This window comes from Calypte anna, chromosome 1 (genome assembly GCF_003957555.1).
Source record: "Calypte anna isolate BGI_N300 chromosome 1, bCalAnn1_v1.p, whole genome shotgun sequence".
Lineage (NCBI taxonomy): Eukaryota > Metazoa > Chordata > Aves > Apodiformes > Trochilidae > Calypte > Calypte anna.
The window spans coordinates 103,587,091-103,611,838 of record NC_044244.1 but is presented as its reverse complement, the minus strand read 5'-3'; the positions used below and the strand labels follow the sequence as shown (position 1 = coordinate 103,611,838).

Sequence of the window (24,748 nt, the reverse complement as noted above, 5' to 3'; positions counted from 1 at the left end):
GTGGTGGTGGCACTGGGGAAGGGATGGCAGCAGCAAGAAGTTTCCTAGACTGAACCAGCAACAACCTTCCTCAAACAACAGTTGCAAAACGTTAACCCAGAGCATTTTTCCCCTCTCTTGTTTAATCTTCATTTAGGTCATAAAGTTTTTGCACAATGGACCCTTTCACTCTGCAATTAAGTAATTACTGTTAAGGTCTCATGAACAGCAGTATGGTTGGCTATGCAGGCCAGAGGGAAAGATGTCCTTGCATTGCCCTGAACTGTCACCAGCAGCCTGGTGGGAGATGTCACTTTGGGCAGGAGGCAGGTCCCTGGCAACACTGGGTTACAGTGTTTCAGTCTTACTGGGTTTGATATGCTACCCTTTAGTTTCCTGAGCTCCTTTTCAATTGCATCTCCATGTGTATAAATAACTTTGGTTTCCAAACAGCCAATTCCCTGTTAACACTGCCTTCAACTATTTGATGGGCAGCTATCATTGCTTTTGCACATGGGAAAAAAAAAGGAATCTCTGCTGCACTTTCTGTTAGAGCTACCTACAGGAAATATCAGGTAAAACTGTTCCCATCCTGGTAACACCAACAGCATGTAAAGGAATCAATCCAGCTTTATAGCAAAACTAGTATTTTGAGGGAATCCTAGAAGTCACTAACTGTGCAAGCAGAGGTCAGCCCATAGTCAGCATCAGCTAAGAAAGACTGAGTTGTTGAGGCTTCTGTGGTTTTTGAAATGACATTTCCCATCAGCAAAAGAATTCTTTTGATTATATCTGTCTCTTTACTGTCAGGAGTCACTATTCATTTTTAATTCACATATGACAGCTCTTCCAAGGCTGTGCAAAGTTAGCTTTGTGTGAAGATTTGACTGTATAATTGTATAGAGGGGCTGGATTTCATTTTTAAATAAATGAGAAGAAATACTTTTGTATTAGATGTGGTCTATAATTAATCATATGGTAGTATACAATTAATTGTAATTAACGTGTTTGACAATTAAATATATTTATTTTTCCAGAAGTAAAAAAGGCACTATTCTTTCACCTGCTACTATTCCTTTCCTCCTAATTGCTCAGTATGGAATTGTGACATCTGTAGCACATACTCCATGACTGCACATACTTTGATCTGTTTCTTTTAGACCTGCTCCCTGAAATTGATTCTTGACATCATTTATATATACCATACATGAATATGTTAAAACATGTAATTATACCTAAAGTATAATTTAGGTATAAATTTAATACTTTAGGTAATAAAATTAATAAATTTAGGTATAGTTTAAGGAAAATTTAGGTATACACTTACTGGTGGTGATAATTGTACACAAAATCTATTCATAAATAGTGGGGTACCTGGGGAGAGTGAAGTGATGGATCAGAACAGACTCTGAAAAGCAGGATTCTTTGTAGCCAACATCAGAGAGGTGGTGGGCATGCAGGGGATTTTCAGTGCTAATGCACTAATATTTCTTCATACCTTTCAACCCTTAGAGATCTGCCTTCCACAGAATTCAAATATATGCAGAGAAAGTAGAAGCTTCTAATTTAATGTGCCAATTTTTCTGCTGATGCAGTGCGTGGGATAAAAGCAAATGAGGGGCGTATTGGTGTTTAACGTTATATGGATCTGAAATGCCTTACACAGTGTATTGAAAGATAAAACTGTTTTTGTCTGTTTGGAACATTATTGGTAAAGGGCTATGCATTTACATGTGTAATTGGCTGAATTCCAAATTGCAATCAGAATTTTGCTTTGTCTTTCTTTGTGTGGTTTGGTTCTTCCCTCAGGTTTTTGTATTTTGCAGAATTTAGGCAGAGACTGTAGCAGTTCACAGTGAACACGGAGTTTAATTTTTTTTTTTAAAGCAATGGCAGTATTTTTATACATGTGAGTCCTTGGACTATGAATTAAAACCTTGCACCAGGCAGCTTTCAAGAGGGAGTTTCTTTGACAATGACTATATGTAAATAGGTGTCTGAAGAGATTATTTTTTCTTCTGGAAGTCATAAGTATGTTTGATTTTGTGTTTGCATTTGTATAAGCCAGGAAGCCTTTTTAATTTGGGCAGGGGAGGAGTTATATAGCTAAGTAACAAGGAAATATGTGACAACTGCTTTCAGATGTTCCCATTCCAGAGAGGTACCAAGTGGGGCTTGGGGGGCAGGAATCTGCCTGGGGCCACTGGCAGACCTATGGACAGCCAGTGGTTTGTACCCTCTGGTCTGGAAGCAAGACAAAACTTAACATGTGTACCCTTGCCACTAGCCTGGGGCTTGTTTCAGGGGCAACACCTCCTTCAGTGTGTGTGTGGGTAAAGTAGCTACAAACACAGAAGTAGAGGCAGAGTAAAGAGGCTTAGTGGCACAAATCTGAGTCAGTTCAAAGTTTACCTTTGTTGTCTCTGGGGTGGTTTTGTGCAGGAGGGTTCCCCACTCCCCAGAACACCTCCTTGGGTGCACCTCCTTCCTCGCACAGGCGTTGTCATTGAAAGACACCTAATTAAAAAAGACCAAGACAATCCCATTTCCATGCTAAATGTGGTTCCTCCGGGTCTCCTGTGACTAGAGGTGTGCTCTGAGCAAGCCGAGACTGGTCCCTGCCGCGCGATGATCTCCCGCTGGTACTTTGACGTGGCCGAAGGAAAGTGCGCGCCCTTCTTTTACGGCGGCTGCGGCGGGAACCGGAACAACTTTGACTCGGAGGAGTACTGCATGGCGGTCTGTGGCAGCCTCAGTAAGTGCCACAGCGGGCCTGGGCTCTCACTAACCCAAAACCTTGGCCTGGGCTCTCACTAACCCAAAACCTTGGCCTGGGCTCTCTCTAACCCCTGGCCGTGGTCTGTCCAACACCTCTAGATCTTCCTTGGCCTCTCGCTAACCCGGCGTTGGTAGTGGGCTGCTTCTTGGTGCTGTAGGTGGGGGTCTTCAAGTAGACCTAACACTTCCTTGGGTGAGGGCCTTTGCACTTTCTTGATTTTCTGTGAAAGCTTATTGACTTTTTGTGTGTCTCTGTGTGTGGGCATACAGTGCGTGTGCAAGAAACGCCACAAACTTTAGGGGAGCTGCAGGTAAGTTGAAAAATAGCACGTAGTTTTTACAGTGTGTTTTTATGTATTATTTCTGGCCTTTTTTGTTCAAAGCAGTATAACAAAATAACAACAGAATGCTTATATCCAGATTCCCTTCTTTGTGTTTAGTTTGATCAAATACTTTGTATCTAAAAGAGGAGAAATTACTTTTTTTTTTAGGTTTCCCTGAGGACTGCCATACACATGGATGTGAATCACCTGTGACTCACTTTTTTTAACACACCATGTATTTTAATTATAATTTTCCCTCAAGAAAAAGTATTTGCACAGTGATTTTCAGTTCGAGAAGATGGCTTTCTTCATCACTGGGTATTGAATCTGGTGAATCAGATGCTGGACTTCATATCTGGGATTTGGTTCTGGAGCCTTTGATATGCTCCCCTTCCATCTTCCTTGACAGCACACGGGAATCTCTCTGCCCTGCCTGCCCACCAGGCATGGAGAAGCACAGCAGAAGCAGTATGTTATAGCAGCTTTTAGTGAAATACTTTCCAAATTGCACCTAGGAAAGTTTGCAGTGTGTAGAAGGCTTTGAAATGCACACAAACATAAGCAGAGCCCTAGCAAGGTGTGCAATGTGTGTCAGTGGAGCAGAGGAACTTATCTGTATTTTAGCAGAGCAGGAGCAAAAGCAGTTGTGGAGGCAAAACTGCTGCTCTGGTGTTGCAGCTGCATTTCATCTCTGCATCCCTGAGCTGCTCAGGGCAAAGCTCCATGAATGGATGTGGAGAAAGTCAACCATAAGTTGAGTAAGGAGGATACCTTGTGGACAGTGATCAGCTTCTGCAGTGCGACAGAACATGTAGTGAAGAGAAAAAACATGCAGCAGATTGGAGTGAGGTCTATAGTATATTTGCTAAACAAAGGAAATGTTGATGCTTTAAGTTACTGTGTTAGACACTCCTAGAGATACAAAATGGGGCTCATCTCAGAGTTACCTATGACAAGCAAGAAAAACTGGAATTTTATGACAAGTTGAATTAGAAAAGTAGTACGAAAAGAAAGATATTACTAAAGAAGAAAAGAATATGTAATGGAAAATGTAGGGTATGTGATATTGATGAGCAATTCATATTGTAGACATGAAAGGAGAAAAGGAAACTGAAGATAAAGGACTCGGGCAGATTAGGAGCATAGCAAAAACACTACAACAAGAGATATGTTGACCAATAAGCATAGAAAAGCCACTCGTACATTTAGTTCCAGGTAGTGTTTATTGTTGTGACAAACAGAGAATTTGTAAAGAATTATCTAAATAGCTAGTCACATGTGGGTGAGTGTCATATATAAGTGGTGATTGAATCCCAGACAAGATGATGGCTATTAAAACTAACAATAGGAAACTGAACCTTCTGCTACTTCATATCTGGAAGTAGTCTCAGTTAGCAAGGGGAGAATGACAGGACAGAATATGATTTCCTGCACAGAGCTTTACTTTTCACATATCTGGTAGGAATTAAGAATTATTACTGTCTTTTGTCAGTGTTATTAAAAAAAATCTGTAATACTTTTGGGAAGGCTGGACAACAGCATAAGTAAGGGCTTGACTCTTGCAAGACTGCAGCTTTGTTGAACATCCAGTTTTACAGCTTGCTTTTGGCTTCTGCCCTTCAAACTGACCCATATGGATGCATTCCTTGCATTCCTTTGTCCAAATTCTGCAGTGGGACTGTATGCAGACTCAAAGATACCTGAAGATTATGCATCTTGCATACAGATCTCTATTTACTCAACTAGCACTTCAAATGTGAGAGTTTCATTTCTGGCTTTCACAGTTCTGCAAAATTAGGGAAGACTGACAAAAAGGGTAGTTGCATCACAAAACAGACTTAATAAGAATTATTTTTACGCTATAAAATTTGGATTCTGGTTTGGATTTGGATTCTGGTCTTTGATAATTCAGTGTCATTGCCTTTCATGTACAGGTTATAGGTGAAATCATGTCACTGACTGCTTGTATTAGCAAGCTAGCAGGGTTTACTGTATTACAGTTCCAAACAACCTAGTGATCTTTTTGCAGGAAATCTGACAAGGGGGGACCTCAGCCATGATCTTAAAAGGAATATTACAGATTGAATTAAGCTTGGAAATTAAATTTTCTTCCATCTTCAAACTTGCCTCTTGGCAGCAGAAGTTGTTAAAGCTTGTACTGTTTGGGAAAATAAATTATCTTCTTTTCAAAAACTGACAATTCCCTCACAGCATGTAGAAGCAGAAAAGAAATGAGAAACAACTACTAGATTTGCTATATATGACATTCATTAGGATATTCAGATAAACCCAGGATAGTCCTTTCTATTGTTGATTTGTTTGGTTTTGGTTTCATGGTTTTTTTGGTTTGTTTTTTTTTTTAGGTTCAGTTCAACAAAGCAATGCTAAGAACACAACTATTTGTGTTCTTTCCACAATTACTTTGGTCTGAGTCTTTTTAAGGAAAATGGAGTTAGGTTGAATACTTGGTTAGGTTGAGCTGCTTGGCTTCATTTGCACAGCTTGTGATGGAGAAAAAAGCTAGTCATTTATCTTATAAAATAGATCTCCTCGAGGGCTTTTTCCTGGTTTTGGGATTTTTTTAATCTTTTTTTCTTCAGTAGTTTTTAAAAATATATCTGAATCTACAGTCTGTACTTCCCAAGCCACTTTAGCTGTACTTTTGTTCCTGTGTTTTCATGTTATTTCATGATGTTCTATACCCTGATCTAAACACCTGTTATTTCTGTGCCTAAAATTACTTTTCCTCTGGTTTCATCTACTGTTGGAATATCACCATGCTATTTCTCCTTATTTTTCATCCTTTTGCTAAACAGAAATGGTAATGAAAATAACTACAAGTTTCAGTGCTTAATCTTTTCTTTGGTACTGATCTAATGTTGTTGGAAGAGATTTGTTCTACCCCCTCCCCAATCCCATAGGAGAGAAGAGGGAAAACACTGGAGAACAGTTTGCATTGAGGCCACCCCTCTTCTGTCTTTCTTTTTTTTTCCCTGTCATCTTTAAGTTAATCTTTCTAGTTGACCTTTATGCCTTCCCCAACCCTCCACTTCCCCATCCCTGCTTATTTATTTGCTCCATTCTTCATTCCTTTTCTCTCTGATGTTCATATTATTGGTGCTCCCTTGTGCCCTGTGAAACACCAGTGGGTCTCTCTTAGGCAGGAGACAAGGTTAATGCTAATAGCACATCTTTCCTTTTTCTAGCTGCAGTTTGCTTTTCAGGATAAATTAGTTAGATTTTACTAAGAATGCTAAGAAATAGTGGTTAGCAGTTGGGTTTCCCTTTATTATAGTGGGCAAAGGATGAAAGGGTGGGATGGGAGTTTATTTTTTTCATTGAAATTGAACTGAACCAAAAACCCGAGGATGTTCTGTTGTCAGAAATACTCATATACTATGAATACTGAAATTTTGAGTAGTGAATACTAATGCTATGAATGCATTATCTACAGGGGAAAAAATGTTTTATTACGAAATCTCTTGCCTTGATCTGAAAAGATGGGCCTGTCCTGTCATGCAAAGCCTGAAGACCCTCTCTACTATCAATAAATTTGCAAATGCTCTGAGATTTTACAAAAATTATTTGTCTTTCAGGTAGGAGATACTACTGTCAAATTTTTTTTCATTCATCACCCAGCTTCATGGGAATTGATGTATAATTTCCTTAGGAGTAGAAGAACTTAAGAATCTTGTTACCAGTTTCTTCAGCCTTCCAGGCCACATGCTTTCTCTCTATTGATTTTTAATAAGGATGTTTGATATTCTCTGCAGTTGCTCAAGCTTCTACTGTGTGGTCTTGAAGTCATTAGGATATATCAGGCAGTTAATTCAGATTTAATGCCCTCAGAATGGGTAGGTATTGGCAGGAATAAGCAAAAGTTGATAAATTCTTGTTATTGAAGGAATGATTTCTGTCTTACTGTCATACTAAGAAGTAATTTATTGCACTTTTTTTTTTTTTTTACTAAAAACTGATCAAATTTTTCACTTGTCTCTTAGTTGCTGCTTGTTAAACATTCTTAAAGCTATAGGAAATATATTTTTTAAATGAGTATTATTTTGAAATTACCTTAATGCTCAAGTCTTAATTTTATGGGCCTGAATAGCTTCAAAGCTGAAAAAAATTTTTCTCACAAATGTGTTTCATTTGTCAGATGTCCATAGGAGACTGCTCTCCTGGCAGCTCTGCAGCTGCAGCATTGCACTTCCAGAGCAAAGTGGAGTTTGTGCTGTTATATCTTCATTTGTTTTTCATCTAGAGTGGGACTGAACTGAACTCTGGTCGCACAGTCAGGTTTTTTTAATTTTGACATATCATTAAAATTACCTTCTTTGTACAGTAGGGATTTTTATCTTTGTACTGAATTCCTATGGCTGTGAAGGGGAAATTCATGACCCTCTTGCATTTTGTAGTGTACAGTTTAATTTTTCTTCAGAGGTACTGTGAATAACACACTGTAACTTTTCACAGCAAAGGCTTGTAAGATGTTACTCCTTTTGTCAGGAGTTTCGTTTATCCGTTTGCTGCTTGTTTGGGATCTTGCCATCTCCCCGGTTAGCAGAAAGTAAAATGTTTTAACAGCTACGCTCACATGCCGACTTCCAGAGCATGTCTAAGGCATTAAGGACCTGCAGTGCATTCCTGTAAGCAGAATGGTAAAGTATGCCAAATTCTTAGTTAGATATCATATTTTAATCCCTTGTTTTATTTACTGAGAGATTGCTTATTTTATCTGTACAGCAGCAGAGGCTGCAAGAGCTTGAGGTCAGAGACACAAAGCAGGCCATGTCTGGAGCATGTTCATCTGGAGTGGGTGATACTGCCCTTGGAGTGCTCACGAGTTTTTGGGGGGAGTTGTCAGCCCTCTGTCTTTAAAAGCAGTAGAGCTGGCAAGTTGCTTCATGTCAGGAATGCTTTTTTGACAATGCACTTAGTGCTGGAAAAAATTCATCACAGCAACTAGCTACAATACTAATTTGTCACAGCACTACAGGAGATAGAATTTAAAGTACCGAAGTCCAATGATAACATTTTGAATCCTAAAAATCTTCTTTTATAAGTAGTGCTATTTCAAAGAAGCATGTCACATAGTAATTACAGTCTTTTATTTGAATGAATAAAAATCCCCAAGTCATTACAAATTCACTAAACCAGTCACAGTAGGACAGCCTGTTGCTTCATCACAAAGGCTCTTTGTATTCAATTGTCTTTCTGCTTCCCGAATTAGCAGTAGAGAGGACATTACCTCTCAAGACTTCACTTAAGTGTGTACCTTTCCCACTGTCTCCAGCACGAATTTCCTGTATCTGCTGGGTGTTATCTCCTCTGCTGTGAAAACTCAGCTGAATCACACATCTTGGTTGAGTGCAATTTCAAATAGTGTAGATGAAATCTTAAGAAAAATTTATTTTTGCAGTTCTCCGTTCATTGTGGATGCTTGACATTTAGCATCAGTGCCTAGGAGCTGTAATAAGATTAATTCTTATATAATCATTTTAGATTGTTAATACTGACTACCACCTTTAGTGGATACATGTGACTAATTTCTGTTTCTATGGTTTCTTCATCTGTATAAATTTCACCCCTGAACCACACATGGAGCCAGTGTTGGAGTCGGCCTTTTTAAAAAACAGTTCAGTAAAGATTAGGATTCAAGAGGAAAATTATCCAAATATTTTCATGTACAAGAGGCAAGAGTTCAAGTGTTAATGATTTCAAGCATTAGGAATTGTATTAATCCCAAGTATTATTATAGACACTTTTTGCTGTAACTTGTTTTGTTTTTGTGTTTACTCCACGGAGTTTTATGACTTGTTTACAACCTTGGCAGAAGATGTGTTCAGGATAGTACTTCTATCTTGTATTTATTCACAGCAATCTCATTTGGTGCAACAGGTGAAGAATTTAATGTTGTTGCTTTTTTCCCCTCATAAATATTTTAATTTTGTGATGGCAAATAAAAAGAGAATGACCTTGAAGCAGAGTGTTGCAAAGATGATGGAGGAAAGTTTGCTTTGGGACCTTCTCCCAAGCATAAAATGAATCAAAGAACTCAGAGGGGGATGACCTGAGCAATTAATGGCCAAGACGAGTGTTGAATGGATATGAGGAAGCCAAAATTGCATTTGTTAGGACTGACAGAAAGGAAGTTGCACTCATGCAGATGCAATAAGAGCATGATTGCCAAGTTCTAACTGTGCAAGCATAGGAAATGTATCCTGAAGTTCTTACACAGAAGGATTCTTAGATTAAAAAAAAAATTATGTTTCAAGTATTGACTTTAGTTAAGGCAAAGATGAGGAATAATATGAATAGGATATAACTTTTCTTTTCCTCTCCAAGAATTATCTGTGAGAGATTTCACTAAACTTCTTCCAAGCTGCCTATTGTTTTGATGCCATGCCAACTATTGAAGCTATAACACCTCAAAGGGAGATAGGATCAGTCTTTGCAAAGTAAAGTTCAAAAGGAAATGTAACTTTTAAACACGTGATTTTTCCATCTCAATACACTTAATTATTTTTTCAGTCTGAGGTTGCTACGTTGACCTGTAATTGATCTTAGAATATTAATGCAAGTTATGAAATACTGCAGAAACTGTATGCAGTTGTTTACAACAAAGTAGCTTAGCTGTGAAGGGTAATAAAAACAATGAGATGAACCAGCTATTAGGAAAGGAAAGAGCATACCTCTGGAACACTGCGTTCTCTTTCATGTGTTAACTTTCTTCATGTTACCTATTCCTGGAATCTCTTTAAAGTAGCAGACATTTTTAAACAATGTGCTTTCTAATGTGCTTTAGCAACATTTATCTAACTTAATGAAATTTTGAAATCTAAGAGGCAGCTTGAAATTGAAGGTGGAAAAGTCAAGTCTCAGACTGGTAATTCTTTTTAGATATGAACCCTGAGCATATAACCATGGCTGCTGCAGGGGAATATTTTTTTTTTTAATCAGTACCAACGTGCACAAATTTTTTCCTGACAGAAGAACATACCTATTTCTATGTAGTCTGTTTGTCCATGTTTTGTGTTTTGTGTGTCCACACCATAATGTCATGATTTCTCAGTTTTTATGAAGCACACTTGCAGAAAAATTTCTTTGTCTTAAACATAATTGTCAAAACATGAGGATGAAGCATATGTGTAAGGTAAATTAAACCCAGCTGAATGATTGTGATCAGGGTAGTGATAAATACGTAATTAAAATGGATGGCCCTTAACAGCAATGCATAATGTAATAAGGGATCACATTATTGAACATCTTTGCTGAAAATTAAAACATGGACAGCTGGAGTTGAGTGGCCTGAAGGACAGGAGTAGCAGTCACATTTCATGGCTCTGCAGTTAGCTCCCAGGCAGGGAGATGAGCTCATGAGCCACAAGGTGAAAGATCACAGAACTCCCTGAGAATCCAGGGGCAGTGCCAAACCTTGGAGCACAGCAGTGCTGTCTGTTTGCCCCTCAAGCCCCTAAAAAGAAAGTAGGAGTGACAACAGCTCTGCTTACAGGTAAAATACTGAATCTGGAGATGTCTGGTTTTCATTCCTACAAGGTCTTCCTTGTGCTGTTGACTCTGAATTCTGCCCTCCCTTTTAGTCTTAGGCAAGATTCAGAAAGTGGTCTTGGTGAATGTATGAAGAGAAGGTAATTAAAAGTGGAAAGGAATGACACTTTGCTTGTCCTCCAGCTTACAGTGCTGTGAATGAATATGGTTCTCTCTATAATGCAGTAGATTATAAATTATATATATTATGTAAATACACTTAGTGTTCTGTGCCCCAGTGTTGATTTCTGCTGGAACATACACCAGTTTAGCACACTTTTTTCTTCACATAATTAAATTATATTAAACTTTACAACTTTTCATGTAAAAACTCACCCTGATACATCCTTTTCCCCATTTTTAAAATAACAGTAATTTACTACCATCTTAGATAAACCTTCTTGCTAGAGATACTCCATGTACACTTGTGATTGTCAGAAGTGCTGTAACTGTGATCTTAGTCTACAACTGAAAGCTTTGTTCTTAATTCTTCATTAATGAGGCAGTTACCATACCTGGAATTCCGAGGCAACGAATGCTTCCACTGAATACTACATTGTAGTTGGGTAATGCTTCCATTTCAGATGTTTTCCCATTTTATATGAAGTAGCCAATATAGTTCAGAAAAGAGGCCATCCACTTGCCTTTTCACTTCATGTGAGGTTGGTGATGACTGTTCTCTCTTTCACTGCAGAGGCTGATACAGATTATTTATTTTTATTTGAAATAGTAACACAGGATTTGGGGGCATATTGTTGCATTTTTCTTTGTGGGGTTTGGGTGTTTCCCCCCCCCTTTTTTTTTTTTTTTTTCCCCTGGTCATCTGGTATGTAAAGGATTTTTGTTAACTAGCAAAATGTGTAGAGCATAATTTGTCTGTATTATTTAATCTGCATCTCCAGGAAGGTTAGGATTTTAAAGCCTAATTTTTATTTTTTTTTTAAATCCAGGTGGTAATTGGCAGGTAAAATGAATGCAAGTGTGAAGAAAATGTTCTCTGGTACAGGCTTTCTTTCACAACTGTCACACACGCTTTTGATCAGTCTTCATGCACTAGTAGAATGAATTGGCTTATAAAACAAGTAATGCACAGAAGAAGAAACCACCTTCTAAGAGCAGGTGTGGACACAAAATGACATCAGGATGCAGACGTTTAGGGAATCCTCAAATGTAACTGATATCTGACCAGATGTTTTAAATTTATTCTGAGAAGACATGCAATACATCTCTAGAAACAAAGTTCTCACATGTACTGGAGTGCAAAGGATAGGAGAGGTTTTGTTTTCAGCAGTGAAAAAGTTTTGAAACGCTTCTGCTTTATGCAGAAGGGAGGCCCAGAACTTTCCTAACTCTTTGAAGAGAGGTTAAGATATCAGTTATCACTGTGTTGGAATCACAGGGGGGTTTAGCATACTGTTGGTCATCATGATTTTTTGAATACTGGATGGAGAAGTCATGTAATTATTTGTAGGCTTTATAAATACAGGGAGTGGAGATTATTTGGTTTTAAGAAGACTTACTGTTTATCAGAGAAACATTTTTTATTTCAAATGACAAGAGTAGCTAACCTGTCATAAAGAGTGTTTCTGAATCGCAGTTACAACAGAAAATAAAACCATATATGACAATTTTGTGTCACTTTTTAGTATTTTTCTAAGTCTATGTGTTGAAATTTTTTAATGAAAATCATCCCTGTTTTTCAAGAGTTGAAACAGTGTTTCTGTTTGCCGGATGAGCTGTGGTCAGTGTTGGTAGGTTGGTTGGTCTCTCTTGAGGCCACTGGTGGCCAAGTTAACATTCCAGGGAGGCAAGCTGGGTTCCGTGATGTGTGCTAGGCATGGACCAGTGCCAGCAGCAAGCAGAGAGGGAGAAAACACCTCTTGTTCCCCTTGTTTTCAGACTTCTTCGTGGGCTGGGTTTTGGAAGGAGTTGCAGAAGCAGGATGTTTTCAAGCATGCTTTTGGATAAATCGGTGTATGCATTGTGCACTTACTGCTGAAAAGTAGGTGGATTATTTCTGGTCTGGATTTATGGCCTTATCTCTGTGTAGCTTTGGTTTCCAGCCATCAGAGCTCAGTTGCTTCTTTCTGATGAGGCTGTTATTCAGAAATCTTTTCTCAGTAGAAGTTTTCTAAATCAAATTAGTAGTCTGCTCCCTCGTGGATGAATGTAACTGATTGAGCTGCTTGCCATGAGACACAGGTCCCTTCAGCCCACTTGTTTCTGAGCCCTCTTTCTTTTTGTGAGCACTGGTGGAGAGCCACGTGTGGTGCTACAGCAGCCTTTTGAACAAGGTCAGGGGTAGTAGCTTTCTCCTCCTACACAGTACTGCTCTTCAGAAGTGTTGCTTTTCATTAGCATTGCCCTCTTTAGCATTAGCTTGAGCGAGCAAATTGCGTTGGGTGTCAGTGTACTGCCCACATCCTTTCCCTTGGTCCTGGGCACAGCCATGTCTGGTGTTTAGTGCCTACTCTTTGTTTGAGTTGGCTTTCCACAGCTTTTGGAGGGGGATTGGGTGCTCTGACAGACTCCACACCAGGCACTCAAGTCAGGTTTTCCAGTTCTCAACACCTGCCACTCTCACCAGTTCAGAAACACCAGTAGGCAGCCCAGTGGGACGTGAGGATATCATACAAAAATCTGGCCTGTAAAGGCCAGGCTTGTGAGACAGGAGTTTTTAAAATCAGACCTTGAATGTACAAGTGTCTTAAGTGATCTCAGTGCAAATGCTGATGACCTTTTTTCCTGCTCAATAAATTAAAGGTTAAATTTGCATAATTCATTGGGCGATTATTTATATCATCACTTCTTTCCACTCACATTTGTACAGACTTTAGTTTAAAAAAAAAATATTAATAAAAATTCTGTAAAAGATGGAGAAGGACCACAAATGTGCTGGAGATCTCCCCATGTTAAACTCTGTTGTGTCCTGCAGAGGCAGCAATAGAGAGTTTAGGCAGGGGGGAATCTTCTTCACACAGTGCCTGACTAAACCATGGTTTAATCAGTTAATCAAAGTTAGTTGAACACTGCAAAAAAATACTTATTGCTCTCGTCTCGTGGTGTTTGCTGGAGATCCAGTCAGGAGACATGGGACGTGTGGCCTTTCCTCCATCTGACATTCTTAAATTTCTTCCTGCTTTGAAAGAAAATTTTTGTTTTCTAAATGGAATTAAAATGTACTATGCTTAATGGCAGCTTCAGGAAGGATAAAAATAAAATTTATTTGGTGCTTGGGAGATTAAAAAGCAAAGATATTAAGAAATACTTCTGAGCATTACAGAAATGTTTTCACTAGGTCTGAGCTTTTGGGTGGTTTGTTTTTGAAATTTGTTTACATTGGCTGTAACCAATGTAAACAGCCATTTTTACATTTTTACAGCTTTCTGGCAGGCAGCACTGCACTCCAGCACAAACCACATTATCATTGAAGATGTGTTATCATTAAGAGTTTGAAATGAAAGAAAAATTTTATGCTTTTTTGACAGTATAAAAGAATTAAAGTTGTCTGAAGTTGTGAGAGTAACCACTGGTAATACTAAGAGTTACTTTTTTTTTTTTTTTTTGGTAATTTAGATGGCCGTTTAGGAAGCTTATTTGTTACTGTTTGTTTCTTACTGTACTCCAGTAACAAAGTTTACAATTTTAAAAAAGCTAAACTTACAATTAAATGTTTATGAAACAAATCTAAAAGTGGTGGGGGGAGTGATAATATGCACTATATATGTGGGGTTTTTTTGGTTGCTTGTAGATTTTTGTTTCTTTTGAGACAAGTGAGGCCTTTCCTTTGATCCAGTGAGTAACTTTAAAAAGAAACAAAAACATCAGTCAATTTATACCACCAGCAGCCAAAACTGTTCATGTCTGTTTGAGAGAACATGTAGAGATCTCTCAAATGCAGCCAAATCCAAATGCTTTCTGTTCTTGCTTGGGGTTTTGTTTGTTTTGCTTTTGGGGTTATACATCTAAAGTTTGAGAAGAAGTTTGGATTAAATTATTTCTTAAAATTTGGAGATGTATTTCATTGTGAATAACATGTTCCACATATAACTGATGATTTTTTTATTTTTTTTTTTATTGTAGATCTGTTTATATTTCAGCAGTGTCCACAATATTGTTTTGGGGAAAGTAGTCATAAATAAATATTGGTTGTTCTATACTTAGTCTGATCTTCAGTTTACAGTTTGCCTTTGTTGAAGGCACTGATAAATGTTTGGGGTATGGGAGGATCTTCGGTTTTTCCTTACCTGTATTAGTCTTTTTACTAAAATGTATTGCCTCTGTAAGGGATGTTAACTACAGGACATGTAGTGAAATGCATTTTAAAAAAAAATAATGCTGCACAAAGTGCAGCAAAGTGCATGTGTATGCATTTTGTCAGAATTTTTAAACTAACTTTGCAATTGTTGACCTAAGTGTGACCAGGGAAATTAAACTAATTACATAATAAAATGTTAAGGGACAAGAATATGAATATGAAACAGTTGATCATTGTTGGGGAGGTTTTTAATTGCTGGTTCAGCCCTAGCACAGAAATGTTACTCCAGTTAATGTAGGAGGTTGTTGGATGTCACTGGGTAGTGAAGGAACTGTTGTTACTTTGCTCACATCACCTCAAATGCAAATCTTCCTGCTTACCACTGTAATAGGTATTGCTTGGTTATCTTCCAGGAGTGGCTAGCAATTAGTGCAGGCTTGCTGATTATTTCCAGCATCCATGAAGGCTTTTTTTAATCAAAGCTGTTACAAATAAAGTAAATATCTGTAATGCCAAACTATTACTAAGGGAAGGATTTGAGGTCTTTTATTAGGGTACTGTGGAGTCCATAGGTGCTTTAAAACATATTTGCATTGGCATTCATGTGTTGCAGTTTACCATTTAAAAATAAACTAATAAACAAAGCATGTACCTTTGCAAAGGGCTCTCTGCTAGCATATATATTTAACCATTGCCAGGCTTTTTTTTTTTTTTTCCCCATGGAATTTTTCCTTTGATGGCCATTTCTAGCCTGTTTAATTAACATTGCTTTGTTCACACTGACGAGTTTCTGCTAGTTTATAAAATGGGATGGTGGGGAAATACATATGTATATATATATATATCTTCTGCATCTAACATATCCTCATAAACTATATTTTTTATCTGCCTCTGCAGTGAGATGAATGTCTTTATTCCCATGAAAATAGAACAGATTTTTCTTGCTTCATCCAACTAAATTTTACCTATACTAAAGTAGAAACTCTACTTTTCTTCCCCCTCCCTTGCCTCTCCCTGCTTTAAAATTTTGCCTCAGTCCCTACCACAGCTGCTAGCACTCCTGATGCTGTTGACAAATACTTGGAGACACCTGGAGATGAGAATGAACATGCCCACTTCCAGAAAGCCAAGGAGAGACTTGAAGCTAAGCATCGTGAAAGGATGTCTCAGGTAAGGGGAGATTTCCTTCTTCCTAAATGTTTTTTAATTCCAAGTCATAAGATGCTTAAATCCCTTAACTTCTTCTTTACCAAGGCTTCAGCCATCTACCCTGGCTATTTGCAATGCTGTAAATAGATCGTTTGCTGCCTTTCTGACTCCATCTAAGAATTTGGGTTTCATGGACATAAATTTGTGGTGGAGTTGTAGCTGCTACCAGAAGTCACTATAGTTACTTGTACCAGTAGGAAAAAAAAAAAAATCTGTAAAAAATTGCTCTCATCTTTGTGGAAAAATGTTTGGTTTGTGAAATTATTCTTCTTTCTAAGTAAAGAACTTGACCACTGAATTAGTCATTCTTCCTCTGCGGCAGCTGAGGGAGATTGCTTGTGATTAGCTTCATTCTCTGTGGGTAGCATATATGGATGGCTATGCCCTGAGGTAACAAAAGATGGCATATGTTCATCAAATGGTCTTGAGGTAACATGAAATGCATCTAAAGCTGAAGAAAAGAGAAAAAAATAGTGCTTTTTAACCAAACCAAAATCCAACCGAATCGACCCTTTTCTTTTGTTTAACTAAAAAGATTTGTGTAGCCTGAAACCGTACAGTTTTTAATCCTATTGAACACTAAGAGATGAGCTATCCACTCTCACAGAAATAGGGTTTATAATAGCAATGCCAATAGAAAATTGTCACGGTTCTGCTCTAATAACAACAAAGGAAAAATATAAGAGGATTAGGGAAAAGCCTATGGTATGTATTTTTTAGGATAGAATAACCACAAAAATTAATGTAGAATAATTCAGATGCACTGCATATATCTGTATAGCTGGTTCACTATACTTTTCTGTTGCATTTTCAGTTTCTGTGTATGACTGACACATTAACCTTTAGCTCTGTGCTATAACAGTTGAGTAATCCTGAAGTTAAGCTCTTAGGATAAACCTCTGTATACTAGCACTTTTCTAACAAACAGGGCAGGGCCTCTTATCTGAAGCAGTAATCTGAGCAAGGAAACCATGTGCCAAGAACCTGACACTAAACAGACAGAAAGATATGTGCTCCTTGTCTGCCACTGTTTAGGAAGCATTGCAGCACAAACAAGCTGTCTCCTCCCTAAATAGAAGAACAGTGCCACTTTAATGCTTTTTAAAGTGTTACCACTGCCTTTCCTCTGGAAGATAACAGGTTCATTAAAGTGACCAGTGGCTGAGGTGAGAGCATTTCCTGAGTGAGTGAATGGAGCATCCAGCTCAGAGCCAGCCTGTGACCATGGGATGAGTTGAGAGGTGATGGTGAGCAGCAGCTAATGAGGCACATGCATGCTGTGATTCCACCAAGGGATGACCCCATCCTCTTCCAAACAAACTTACTTCAGTGTGCCTGTAGTACTCAGTTTGGGAAGGATAGTCTGGGAACTGGGAGAATAAGGCTACGCACACAGCTTTCCTGGTGGAGGAGAGAGATCCTGCTCCCAGCTTGGCCTGCAGAGGGTTGGCAGGTAATGCAGTTGCCACCCTGTTATTACCTCCCCTTGAAAACAACCTTTTTTAAAAATACACTGGTAGGGACAGATGGTCTGAAAGCAGAGGACAGTCAGTGTGTGAAAGTCAGGTTTCCCTGGAACAGTCCTCAGATTCTCACTTCAGTTTCAGGTTTGTCTCCCAAATCCCAGCATGTAAAGGTTAAAATTAGTAATAAAAGGTACTATTTGGGTGAACTGTGTATTTTGTGTTTTCTACAAAGCTTGTGGAAGTACCAAGTTTGTGGAAAAGAGGTAATCCAATGCACAGGCACCCAGAAAGCGTCATACAGAGACACAGTACAACGTCAGTGCTTGACGCCAACAAAATTAGCTGGGAAAAGCACTGAACCGTAGCATCAGAAAACTTCTGGGTAAATCTACTGCACATTTTACCATAGACATTTGGGGCAACTCATAAATGAAGGCTGTGGTTGAAGGATTTGACTGAAAGTCATGCTGGTGCTGTGTGTGCTCTGCCCTCATTAGCACATTCCCAGCCATCCTTTCTGTCAGCACTAATGAGCCTACATCTGCAGGGTGAGGCAGGTCAGCTCCTGCATCTCACTGCTATGTCACTCCTCCAAAAAAAAGTAAAGTAGCCAACTCTGGGCAGCTCAGCAAGCTAAATCAGACCTGGGAAACAGCAGCACAATAGTACATCAAGAAAGACAGATCTTTGATCTTTGAATTGCTTAAAGCTGCTTATGAAATCACGGCTTAGACTATGCTTGTCTTGAAGCACACAGAATCCCTGCAGAGCTTTCAGGAAGACAGTTGATTTAAGTTTTTTTAAATCAGTTTTCCCTTCTATGACTAATGTTTTGTACAACATTGAGAGAGTCTCTCCCAGTTAACGTTTCAAATGTTAAAAGAATGCAAGATCTTACGGAGAAGTAGAAAAGCCAGTGAGTTCACTGTTCTGTGTCTCCTCACATGAACTGTGATTATCTCTGTGTCCTATACTTCTGGTCTACTTTTTTGGCAGTTTATTTTAAAAATAAAGTTGCTTGCTACATTCTCTTTAAAATTGGGAATGTTCTTAATATGTATTAACTAAAAAAAACTAACTCAAAGCTTGTTATTTTAGAAACAATGCTAAATAAATCAACCTAGTATGCTTTTGCATTGTTTTTCTTTAAAAAAAAATAAAAATGTGAGAATCCAGCAGCACCAAACATATCTGTTCATTTTTATGTACCCAAACAGTAGCTCCAAGTACAGTTCTGTCTTTTCCTATGTAATCCCCTGTTTCTCAGCTCTGAATTTTCCATCTATTAAAAAGAGGATATTATCGATGTTTTTGGAACATTATCCAGTCATTCTTTAATTTTGATAAATGTCAATATGAAAAATGTCACCTTGTTCACTAAGTATGGACGGTTCTTTAATAAAGTAGCTAGTTGCAAACTAGTACTTGATTGGATGCATGCCCAGTCATATGGATGCATATTTTGCAGCAGCCAATTAATTAATTAAAAAGTCATGCATTCCATCTGACATGTAAACCATAATCATCTAAGCAATAGAGAAGTTTATAATTAAAAAATCAAATTTTATCATTTTTAATTAAAACATATCATTGGGGCAAATGCAGATATTCTGTATAACATCTTTCTGAAATTTCCCCTTGTTTACAATGAAATACTGACAACTCTTGTTTCTTCTTCTCTTGCATGAAGATATTCATGCTGGCAGATACCCAGTTTCTGTCAGTGGTTGTGTCATTTCATAGCTTACAGCTCCTGAAAGACTTTCTTCCTAGGGGAGTCTGTGCTCTTTTTGTACAATAAACTTATGCACTTCTGGATCAGACTGTTTTAATCTCTTCTGCTCTTAAGTGTCCATCCCTTTAGACTACAGATCATGAAAGTTTTTCTGCCTTCACATTTCCATGGCACTTGAAGTACAAGGCTCATAAATTTTCCAGGGCAATTCTGTGAAGAGTTCTATATTAGCCTGTGATTTTAAGTGTTTCCCAAGAATTATTAATGCAACTCCAAGTAACAGCAAGGCTATATTCCCTTAAAACAGAATAGCCATTCAGCAATGAGTGTATAACCTTCACATTTTCTGACATATAACAGGGAGGGATTATGCTAGTAACAGGATGCTGGGGTTCTTGTTTCCTATTTTGGTAACATTCATCATTTCCTCTTTTTCTTTCCAGTTTGAGATCTCCTGTTAAGTGAGGGCACTTAAATAGTTGCTGCTAAGTACCTTGGTGCAACCAGATACTGAACCTTACTCCAGGGAGCAGCGAATTTATATGTTTCTGTCCTCAAACATCTTGTGACATACTTGTGTCTTAAATTTACTCTTCCACTAACTGTTTACAGTATTTTAGGAATTGTAGTGTGTACTGTATTTATGATAGGAACATAATGATATGTTATCTCCTGAAATAGTCTTACTTTTTGGAGATTCGTTTCCAAAGCAAGCATCTGAAAATATGGCAGTCCTCAACCAACCTGAACAGGGCTGGTGTTACGTTCATGATTTTTGGTTTTTACCTTTGCATGTCACTACTTCCAACATCCTGGAGTGGTCTTCTGCTGATTTTCAGTGCCAGTGGCACCATAATATTGTTTGGGTTGGAAGGGACCTTAAAGTTCCACCTAGTTCCATCCGTTCTGTCATGGGCAGGGACACCTTCCCTTAGACCAGTTTGCTTAAATCCCCAATCCAACCAGCCCTCTGATCATCTGTGTGATGATCAGGAAGTCCTCTGGACTTGCTCCAACAGCTTCTTTTGTCACGAACTCCAGACCTGGGTGCAGTACTCCAGGTGGGGGTCTTCATGAGAGACAGGTAGAGGGTAAGAATCAACTCCATCGACCAGTGTGCTGGCCACACTTCTTTTGATGCAGCCCAGGATACAGTTGGTTTTCTGGGCTTCAAGGTCACATTGCTGGCTCATGTGGAGTTTCTCATCAACCAAGCCCTTTTGCTCAGGGTTGTTCTCGATCCATTATTCTCCCCTTAGATTGTGTTTGTGCTTGGTATTGCTCAGACCCAGGTGCAGGACCTTTCACTAGGCCATGTTGAACTTCATGAGGTTAGCACATGCTAACCACTTCTCAAGCCTTTGGATGGCATCCATTTCCTCTGTAGTCAACCACATCACTCAGCTTGGTGTCATCCATAAGCTTGCTAGGGGTACACTCAATCCTACCATCTGTGTCCCCAACGAAGATGTTAAATATTACTGATCCTTATATTCCCTTGATCCCACCATCTCTGGTATTGTGTGTGAGGGAGATCTTGCCTTCCTTAAAATTGACTATCAGCATAGTATGAGTACTGCCTTCAGTTACAGTCAAAACTCTTTGGAGTGGTTTAATGATGTTATTGCCAGAAAAAGGGTGAAGACTTAAGTGTGGAGCAAAAGCCTTTGACAAAGGTAGGCATCTCGTTGGCATGACTTTGACCTTTTAACTAAGCAAACCTTCAGGCAAGCAGCTCTGCTGGCCTAATTGCTGTAACCCAAATGTCTGTCATAAGTTCTTCTCTGCCCGAGTGTTATAAGGAGTAATTTCTGCTCTTTTCAGTATAATGAGATTTTTGTCTCTTAATAATGAACGACATTTTCTGTGCTTCCTTTTTCCGTCGTACTGTACCCTACAGCCCAATTTCAAAAGGAGTCTGCCAGGCAGGAAGTCCTGAGTTCTGAAAGGTTTGACTTTGAAATGGGTTTCTGCTTAACTCTCAACCAGAAATTGTCATTTTCCCTGCACAAAGCTGCCAACCCTTGAAGAGTCATAAATCTGTGTGGCTTTGATAGGTCTGTGCTTTCAATGAAGAAGAATAGGTTTGTAAGTGCATAGAGGCCAAGTTCAGCCTTTTTCTGCACATGCATATCTGGGGATTATTTTTTTTCCCCGTTCATGCTCTTTGGTCTCTTACAGAGTGCTACAGCATATTTCTTAGTCACTCATAATTCTTGGAAGTGATGACCTTTGCTGAGAGGTTTTCTCTGGATAGCAGCATCACTGCCCAGAGATAGCTGTGGGGCAGCTGTATCTTCAGTTAGTTATCATATGCATTGAGATGCTTTCAGCTATTGAAGTCTTCTCAATTGTGAAAATTGGCACTCAAAGCAGAGCTTCAGCTATCTTTACATTGAATATTCTTTCTGTAAAGATCCGTGTCATTTTGTTTTCTTCAAAACCTCTTCACTCTTTTTGTACCAGAGCTGAACTCTGAAGCCTCTGGTTTACATCCTTTCCAGCTAGCTCTGTAGGCTGTTATTTCATCATCCTGCCTTCCATGCCTTAAAGGGTTTAGGGAAGTAAAACAGGCAGAGAAACCTGATCTAGCCAAAGGTTTCCTTATCATGTCACCCACAATGCTTGTTTTCATCACATGATTTAGCAAGAGGTTATTTTGGGGGGTAAAGGAAAACTGTAAGGAAGCTGTTATGAAAATCCCATCAACTGCACATTCAGAGTGAAAAAGTATTAAGCAGATGTCAGGTGTGATTTGAAGACATAAAAATAAATGAGGAGGGAGGGGAAAATCATAAAATTACTAATACAGGCCAGTGCTCAAGCTTGAGCACATCATTGTAATTTATGACTATAATTAATACCATCATTCCTGAGTCTTCTGTAGCATTCAAATCCTGGCACTAGTGACAGTCTCTGGAAAGGTTCTACCTGTATACATGAGTTAATTTTTCTCAGCCACCATGGTCATATAACATACAGTTGAGTGATCAATAACTAATGTGCACTTAATACACAGTAGCACTCTGAGCATTAGTGAGTTTTTTCCAGAAGACATCATGAGGCTCTAAATTGTTGTGTCAATCATGTCCTCTAGTCCTGCTTTGTCAGAGGAGCTGTAAAATCTCCTGTGCCTCCATTACCAGGAAAGTAACTGGTAATGGGGCAACCTGTAACTACAGTGCACCGTGTACCGTCTTCTCTGTCATCAGCTACTTGCTAGAACCACTTGCAAATGACTTTTCATGACTCCTTGTAAATTTTAGTTTCCTACCTCCCTAGAACTTGGCTGCAATTTGCATATCAGTGCATATTTGATGAGAGGATAATGTAAAATGAAGAGGTACTTTTAGGCTGCCAGCTTATGTAGGTTTTAATACAAATCTTGGGACTTAAGTGTCAGTTTACAGTTCCCAGTGAAAGAATGGAGTGAGGTTAAGACTGTGATTTGTAAGTACTTGACTTCACTTGTAAAAGTCTCCCTTGAGCCCAGGTTTGTTTGTTTTAGTGGCATGGACTCAGATACCTTGAGGAATCACCAAGTGCTTTTCAGTCTGTCCATCAAGGAGTTGCATTAGCAATGTCCATCATGTGGGAAAAATGGGGAGCCTGAGACAAGAGCTGAGTGATGGAAGCTTGACTTGCAGCCATGAGACACAGGGGGTCCAATTTTGTCCTGCCTTTGGTATTGGTCTTGGTAAAATTTCAGTCATGCATGGGGACTAAGCTTTTCTAAATTGCGCTTTAGAAAGGGTGTGTTTAAGTATTTCTGTTAAATGGTATGAAAGTGTGAAGTGTGGTTTTTGGTGAGAAAAAGAGGAAAGAAAATGTACATACTGAATAAGTGCTTCCAGGTTTCTTCTGTCTACTGGCATTGTGCTCATTATGAAAATAAACAGGCCACTTGTCTGCATTCTGTGAGAGCTGTTGTTCCTAAATGAGTTGTGGTATTTGAGGAGATTGATGTCTGAGTGTGAAATGAGTCAAGTCCCTAATTAAGGCCATGATAAGTTTTCAGATGTCATGGGCAGCAAGTTAAGAGTAACTGGTTCTCTGACTATTGAAATACTGCCTGTGTTACAGGCAGAGGTGGCCTCTCATGTTGCTAAAAGGAATCGTACTGAAAGGTCTCCTACAAAATTTTTCTTTCAGTGGTGTGCTTGGGTTATAAATATATTCAGCTCTTAAAATGCTGGACACCTGTTTTTGGAGAGACTAGCACAAATTGCCTGTAATTCTTGATCTGTCCTACTCAAAGGCCAGTGATGTAGTTCAAAGAAATCTGAGATATTTTGTGGTACCAAAAACATGTCAGTTAGAACGAGTTGAAATTCACTGATGTTGACCATGGACGTATAATAGATGGAAGTGGTTTCCTTTCTGTCTGAGATGAAAAGGGGTTGGCGTGTTCATCCATAGAGACCTCCCCTCCCTCACTTGAGGGCTGGTTAACGTCTGCCTTGCTTCACAGCAGAGCTGTGAGAGCTTGGCATGATGTTCAGACACAGAAGGACTGTTTCTGTTTAATTCAATAACAGGATCCTACCTTTGTTAAATGTAACTGCTTGTTTAGTGGAGATAAAAGGAGGAGAGAAATAGAAAAAGATCACGGTCAGAGCTGCAGTGCTTGGCTGTTGCTAAGACCTCAGACAAGAGAGGAAGGCACAAAAGTCACCCTCCTTGTTTTTTTCCATAGGTCATGAGAGAGTGGGAAGAGGCAGAACGCCAAGCAAAGAACTTGCCAAAGGCTGACAAGAAAGCTGTTATCCAGGTAAAGGAAAAAGCAACCACAGCCTTACCCACAGGAGCCACAGTTAAAATACCAGGGGTGCTGGTCTGATACAATTTTAAAATACACTTTAGTGAGGAATTAACACTGTTCTCTGCTCTCGCCATTGCTGTATTTGTTTCCAGCTGTTAGTGGCTGCTGAGTGTGTCAGTACTTCACAGCTGTTCTCTGGAACAGCAGTGCAGGACATGGCTTGTGACTGTGTGGAAGGGTAGAAATCTGCTTGAATTGATTTGTCTTCAGTGAGAGCTAAAAGCTTAGTTCCCAGAGGCCTCTTTCAAAATTTAGGCCATGATAAACTAATGCAAACTGCAGGACCTAAGCTCAAAGCAGAGATGGAAAATGTGATTTCAGGAAGAAACTACCATCAGTTTTATCTGAAAGAAATTCTGAGCCAAAAACTATTTATCCAAAATTATACTGTAATTTAAAAATTCTGACAAGCCAGACACTCCTTGAGCCCCACTGTGGCTATGCCAGGTGTTATGGAGTACTGCTAAGATTATTCCACTATAAAATTATAAAAAGTTAACACTCAGAATGAGATTGCATTATACATTAGATCCCACAGCTTTACTCTCTGTGCATTTTACCCAGTCAATCTTTTCCTTTATTGGAATAAGTCTGGGCTCAATTTTTCTTTGTGGTGGCCATTTTATAAGA

At 38.9% G+C, this 24,748-nt stretch overlaps 1 protein-coding gene across 2 annotated transcripts in view; it reads left to right on the top strand.

Annotated features, from left to right (window-relative positions):
• APP (amyloid beta precursor protein) overlaps positions 1–24,748 on the top strand; it is a 212,113-nt gene that overhangs the window by 131,933 nt on the left and 55,432 nt on the right. The window contains exons 7-9 of one of the 2 annotated variants that reach the window (XM_030447476.1): positions 2,567–2,734; positions 15,923–16,056; positions 23,993–24,067. In XM_030447476.1, the coding sequence (XP_030303336.1) occupies positions 2,567–2,734; positions 15,923–16,056; positions 23,993–24,067 (377 nt within the window). The remainder of the gene's footprint in view (positions 1–2,566; positions 2,735–15,922; positions 16,057–23,992; positions 24,068–24,748) is intronic. The other variant, XM_030447545.1, reaches the window with a different exon arrangement.